The sequence below is a fragment of the Nelumbo nucifera genome, chromosome 6 (assembly GCF_055504915.1).
Source record: "Nelumbo nucifera cultivar China Antique chromosome 6, China Antique-T2T, whole genome shotgun sequence".
Lineage (NCBI taxonomy): Eukaryota > Viridiplantae > Streptophyta > Magnoliopsida > Proteales > Nelumbonaceae > Nelumbo > Nelumbo nucifera.
The window spans coordinates 27,490,598-27,497,605 of NC_142654.1; the positions used below are offsets into that span (position 1 = coordinate 27,490,598).

The window sequence follows — 7,008 nt, forward strand, 5'->3', positions numbered from 1 at the left end:
TAATTTCTTATGATCTCATCTGATGGATTGATTGGGACATATCCCAGAAAGGCTGCGGCTACTCTTGTCATTTCAAGCAAAACGGTCACCAATGAAAAACCCTAATTCCTCTCTTCACCTCTCATTAACCGCTTATTTTACCGATAGTTGAAAAAAGTCACCCTCTATGGTCTTGTCATCTAGCCGAAAGGGAGAGAGGAGGAGCTAGCCAGGTCTCGAGTCATGACTCATGACTTGAGTTGAGCCCAAGCCTGCGCTCCATTATGGGTTTAGGGTTCTAAAAGGGACGTTGAAAAAGAAAAAGAAAAGGGGAAAAAGAGAGAATAGAATGAAAGAAGAGAATTATTTTTTATTTTCTTTTTCAAATTTATGGACGCCACAGCCAGTGCTAGTCGACTAAGACAGTAAGACTACCCCCTCTCTTTAAATGAGGCCAACCTATACTCTCCTGTTTCTCCATTGGTAACAGTAACCAGTAGTAGCAGTTGCAGGCGCCGTTTCCCTTTTTTACACTCTCCTCTCTCCTTTTCCCCTTTCCTCTTTTGTTTCTCTCTGCAACAACATGCCGGGAGCTTCTCACTATCTTCGCAAACCGTGACCATTCCCCCCTCTCTCTGTCTGTCCATCTGTCCCTCTCTCTTCCTCAGCAGCAGCAGCAGGGAAGAAGAAAAGAGAAAATGGTGGGTCTTGCTTTTCGTTTTCTAGTTTCGTGTTGCAGACTTTTCGTGGAACTTAATTGAATTTTGCTCATGTTTTTCAGGTTGGTATTTCTTCTCTTCCCCACTGGCTTGAGGTCCTTCTCGGAGAGAAGTTCTTTAATCCTTGTTTGGTTCATGAGTCTGCAAAGAAGAACGAGAAAAACATTTTCTGCTTGGATTGTTGCACTAGTATATGTCCTCACTGCTTATCTCCTCACCGTTCTCATCGGCTCTTACAGGTTTAAAGAAAGTCATAAAACTACTCAACTCACAAATTGAAACAGAAAAAATCCCCATTTCTTTGTTGTTCAAGCTTCAGATTTATTTTTTTTTTCTTTTAACTTCTTTCTTATTCCAGATAAGAAGGTATGTTTACCATGACGTTATACGGCTGGATGATATCGAAAAATTAATCGATTGCGCCTTTGTTCAAGTAAGTTAAGAAAAATATAGAAAAAGCTTCTCATAAATTAAATTATGTATTTTTTTTTCTTTATACAGTGTTTTGAATTCTGGGTTTTGCTTTATTTTTACAGTCGTACACGACGAACAGCGCAAAGGTGGTATTTTTAAACCAGAGGCCCCAGTCTCGGCCTTTTAGAGGCTCCGGCAGCATCTGCAGCACCTGCGACAGGAGCCTGCAAGACCCATATCTCTTCTGTTCTCTCGCCTGCAAGGTCGAGCACCTCCAATGGACTCCATTGACTGACTTTTTTTTATTGCTTTTAGCATACCCATCTCTCTCTCTCTCTTACCATTTCTTTTGCCTTCTGTGGCTCATATCAGGTTCATCATCTGGCGAGGAGCGAAGGTGGAGTGTCGAAGTATCTTTTCGAGTGCGAATTCCTTCCATTACCGGAAGGAGGAAAAGGAGAGAGCTGTTGCGAACTGGAGGATGGGCAAATGACGCCCAGCTCGGTACTGGAATCGCCAATTTCTTTACACACCTCATCCGGGTCCAGCGCAAGTGGTGGTGGTGGTGGCGTGGGTTGCAGGACCCTTGCCTGCACTGCTACGACGGAGTTCGTGAAGAAGAAGCGGACCAGCATTTCGGTTTCAAGGACGACGTATCGGCCGACATGTTCACGCGCGTCGGAAATCTCAATCAGTAACAGGCGAAAGAGTATCCCCCACCGGTCGCCACTTTATTGATCGTGTACGAAGAAGCAATTAAGAAAGGTATTGGGGAATGGGGAGGAGGGGTGTTGTGGGGGACATACATGGAATTTCCATGTTTTTTGTTTTGTTTACTTACATGGTGTCTCTGCATTGCCAAAGCACAACCCTCCCAATTTTGTAGAGGAATTATTGTTCTTTCTCTTTAGGTCACTATTGCTTTTGTCTCTCTCTCTTTCTCTCTCTCTCTCTCGTGGATAACAGAACAACAAACAAAGAATGCAGTCAATAGTGGGGAGAAGGGCCTGATTCTAGTAATGCTTTGTCTTCTCTTTCTTTTTCTTTTCTTTTCTTTTTTTTCCTTCTTTGGGATTTTTGTTGGTCCCAACGTCCTAATGTTAGCTATAATTCTGGTCAATTCAAAGCTTTATATTCGGTTAAATTCCACCAAATTACAACAAGATTTCTTTAATTTAGAGATACAAATAGATGTTTAGAATAGAATTGCTTTTGTATGTATTAGTGTTAGCTGATTTTTATTTTATATTGGGATTGTTGAAATTGGAAATTGAGATGAAATGACAAGTATTTTTATTCATGCCAACAGTGTAAAAAAACTGCACAGCCAGAGTAAATCTCTTGAGTTTTATCTAATTGGGGGGGCTAAGGTTGGGTTGGAAAATGGGACCCTTGAATCCATGGAAGTGGAAGCAGTAAGGTGTATGACCCACCATCCCTTAGCTTCCCCAAAGGGAAACCCTAGAATTTGCAAGCACAAGTACTCAACAGGAAACAATTCTTTCCTTGTCCCCCTTGGAACTGAACAATAAAGAACTCCATCAGACAATGGCCAGAATTTTTTTTTTTTTGAATTATTGTTATTTACTACTCTACTCTCTCTTGCCCTTTTTTTTTTGTTTTTAAGTTTTCTGCCAATTCAATTCACCTGCAAATAAATACATAGATAAATAAACAGTACACAAATTAATTAAAAATTCCTATAAATACTTGAAATTGAATGCTTCCAGCTACCCAAATCAGTTGTACAAAATGGTATAAGTAAAGGACGCAATTTAAAAGATGGTCCCATTAGGTCGATTTCTAGTCATAGAAGGTAATTGTGTGGGGTCCAACAATTGGATGGTGAGATTTGTATCATGTTGAAAAAAACCATTACCTTACCTCATTGATTTCATTGTCTTATTTTTTGTTTTCTTTCTTTGAATTATTTAATGAAATGCGTATGGGACGAGGTCTGGGGGCATAGAGTGTTGAGGTTGGGTGGTGAGGAGGCATCCATTCAAGCTCTTGTGCTCTTGGTTCTTTCAAATATGTCCGACATGTCGCCTCTTTGGGGAATCGGGATTTGCAACTCACGGAGTGAACCTCACAGCCCACACCATATCTCACCGTCTATTGGGAACATCTTCCCGTATTATGAGGTTAGTGTGAGGAGCAGAGGGCTCTTTAGGGCGGAAATATCAAATATCCCGTTTTGAGTCCAACAGAAAAAATATAATATTGCCACCTGTAAATATACAGGGCATGATAAATAATAACCTCTTAAGGGCATTCATGTCTTTTAACCACTTCGATTAGAGAGAACCTGGAAGGAGCGCTCTTTAAAATCACAGGCTGAGGCCGCCTCAATTTCTATACGGCCACCTGAGCTGTAGAAGACGGGTTGGGTTATAAACAAATTATTTACGGACCTGATTCTGCCACGTGGCAAGTGTGGGAAGGGTTGGTAACGTGAGGTCGAGTGTTGTACCTGTCATACAGCTGCGGATGCCCGTCTCTAGTCCAGGGGCTTTCATGCAAACCTCCTCCTCTGACATTAGCATTTATTGTGGAAGAATATATAATACGATGTTTACAGGTAAAAGAGTTCCACTATTCCATCCATACTGGGACCAATTCTAAATTCTAATTTTCTATGCAAGGAAGGAGGGAAGGAAATGAACCAAGTTTTTAAGTCTAAATGGTTTGATTACCAAAAAAAAGTGGGTTGATTTCAAAAGCATCTCTCCTCGTCAACTACACCTGAATTAGATGAACAACTTGTTTTAAAATGGAAGTGCCTCCTAATAGGTTTGTATCAATTGGACATGGATCAGACCGGATGGTTGGACCGTCAGAATTTAGAATCTTCGTCCAAAACAGTTGAGTTAATCAATTCTTAGAAATGTTGATTGTTTGTGTGAAACCTATATATTCAAATATGTAGGTCAATTAATAACAGTCTTTACCCACAATATTTGTTCTTCTAAACTTAAATAATCGTGAAGTATTTGCTATTTTTCAAATTTGTTTGAGCAAATCAATTTAATTTTCTTTTTATTTGTTCATTCTTTGGTAATACTGCAATAGAGCAAGTCAATTCAGATAGTAAGACTGTTCAACGTGTGACCAAAACCGTCTTATTTCCAGTCTGGGTGACAAAATTTGTTTGTACCTTGCAAAGTAGCACGACTACACCCATTACTCAAATCTTGTAAAAAGCATTGCATTGGGATCTTGTCTGGATGTCCATTTGAAGTTACATGGGAATGCTATTTCCTACACTATAAAGCTTAGCTACTATAAATTAAATATAAATATTAAATAATATGGATTAATTATAAACATACATTAAAAAAAAAAAAAAAAAATGACCTTAATTTCAAATTAAAACCCACTTGGGCAAACATATATAGATGAGTTCTAGGGAGGTTTTGATGTTTAAATTATATGATATATTAACACTTTTTTCAGAGTAGTAGACTACGTTATTGTCGTCCTGTTATTTAAAAATCTCCCACTTTTTATGCCTTTTTTTATTTGGGAAAAAATGGTGAATTAATCTAGAATCAAGCAAACCTTGAGAACCTTTCTACGAATTAACAGGCCTAGAGAAAGTGATTTGAATGGATTTCAAATTAAAAAGACCTTAGTTCTAATTCTATATTGTGCCATCCGACCATTGAGAGTTTGCAAGCAAACTTATTATTATTATTTCACAAAAATACTCCTGTTTGGTTTTTTGTCATTTTTTTCTGCATTATTCCATTACATGGTGGCATCCGTCCAAGTAAAATTCAAAATATAAGTGCTTTTGTGTTTTGTTATATGTAATTGCTCTGAATGGCAGACGTACCTAGGGTACTAGTTTATTGATAATTTGATATTATGGCACCATATGAGCCTTGCACGGCTGGAGCTGATGTGTAAGGGGTAACCCGGAGCAATGCATTGAGGGGAGAGAGAGAGAGAGAGAGAGAGAGAGAGAGAGAGGGAGGTCTATTTGTAGTTATGAGCAATGAGAGTTGTTATTTTCTTTTGTATTATCAGGAAATTAAAGAAAGGGTATTATTGTGTTAATTATGGGAGTTGTAAACATATGACCTCTCCCTTCTCTGGTATTGAAGAATGAGGTAATGTTGTTAAAACATAAAAGGAATCATATTTGTAGTTTATTGTTAATGGTCCAAAAGAGCTAAGATATGGACTTATCGGATTAGTACTTGACTACCTGTAAGATATCAAAAGGTCTCACGAGAGTGAATGATAAAAGGGAAAAGCCAAGGGATAAAAGTGAAGGGGAATCCTCCATGGATGTCTAGGGAGCAAGTAGGCTGATTTTGTGTAAGAGGCGAGAGAGGTCAGAGGAGGAGTCATATTCATTTGGGTCAGTGTGTCATTTGGAAACAGATATCCACTTGGTTGGAGCCCACGATTCCATAGGCAACAGTCCCTAGGAATAGGACTTACCCAAATGGAATAGGGATTGTTCACGCTTACATACAGATAGTCTTTCAGTCTTTCTTTCTTATTTTATTATTATTATTATTATTTTTTAATTTTTTGGCAGCTAACGCCAACATTATACGGTCTTTTGAATTGAATTGAATTGTATTCTGCTATTCTATTCTAACGAGGGGACATTTTGGGACTTTCTTTTAGACTGGTTTTGAAATAGACTCGAACCCATATATGTTTTAACCCACCCAATTCACTCATAAGTCATAACCCATCTAACCCAACCCATATTACTCATTCAATTCACTAACTTTGTCACCCATCTAAACCCAAATCCAGTCATTTACTTAGTTGGAAAAGGAACTGGGTTGAATTGCCAATTCATAGACTCAGATGGGTTTGATTAAGCTGGGTCATGGATAGTCAGATATTGGATCACATTTTAGTTTATCAATGCATTGCAGTCAGTTGCCCTTCAACCCAAACCCAATGCAACCGATTGCCATCTATCTCAGCTTCTGCACTGGGATCGGGACCAATCACCAAAACCCATATGGGTTCTTCACCCAAAATCTAGTCTAGAATATAAAACTGTCCAACCTCAGGTCCTCAGCACAAAGAACCATGAGTCCCACAAAAAACACAAGGGCACCATCATATAAAAAACATACTGCCCTTATAAACAGTTTGAACTACATGGCAAATGTTTGGGCTTGGGGCTCTAGGATCCCTAAAACGATCTGGAGCTGCCACATGTCTCTACTTTGTTATTTCATTGAAAATCCACCACTAATTGTAATTTATTAAAAGGATTGGTGAGGCCAAGTTTTGATTTTGAAAATTTGGCAGATGGATGCATTTGGGTCGGAAATTGGGAAGAAGTTCTATCGCAGCTTTCAGGGTTCATTTTACCTGTGCATTATGCCAATGGTGTTTGAGCAATTGGTTCTAATCCTCTGAATATACAATCCAAGGGAGATTATCTGGGTCCTAAATCCAAGATAGCCTCATATTACATAATTTATATTTGATTGCATTGTAATATAAAGGAAAATAAAGAATAGTTTCAAATCTGGATAGAGTCATTATAACCAATTGGGCTGTGGAATTGCTCGACTAATTCCAACCAACAATTGAACAAGACAAATGTACACTTACAACATCCACAATATCGAGGAGCACACAACATGGAAGATCTACACCAAGGCTTTAATGTGTAGAATTATTTTTTTTTCAAACACTCTTCGTCCATAACTAAAATTTTATAAAATTTTTATATTATTAAGAAATACCTTTGATAAATTTGAATTATTTTATTAAATTATGACATTTTGTGTTTTATTTATAACTAGTGGGGACCCGTGTGATGCACAGGTTTTATTAAACAAATTGAGACAAAAAGATTTAAGGGTGTAGTTTGGATAGACCCAACCTGAACTCGACCTAGCTCAACCCG

At 38.3% G+C, this 7,008-nt stretch overlaps 1 protein-coding gene across 1 annotated transcript; it reads left to right on the forward strand.

Moving 5' to 3' along the window:
- The first annotated feature begins 394 nt into the window (after positions 1-394).
- On the forward strand, positions 395-2,256 carry LOC104598572 (protein RGF1 INDUCIBLE TRANSCRIPTION FACTOR 1-like). The gene is made up of 5 exons (XM_010260711.3): positions 395-680; positions 761-937; positions 1,057-1,131; positions 1,235-1,375; positions 1,485-2,256. Exons 1-5 carry the CDS (start codon positions 678-680, stop codon positions 1,848-1,850), a joined length of 762 nt encoding a protein of 253 aa, XP_010259013.1. The 5' UTR covers positions 395-677; the 3' UTR covers positions 1,851-2,256.
- The last annotated feature ends 4,752 nt before the right edge of the window (positions 2,257-7,008 follow it).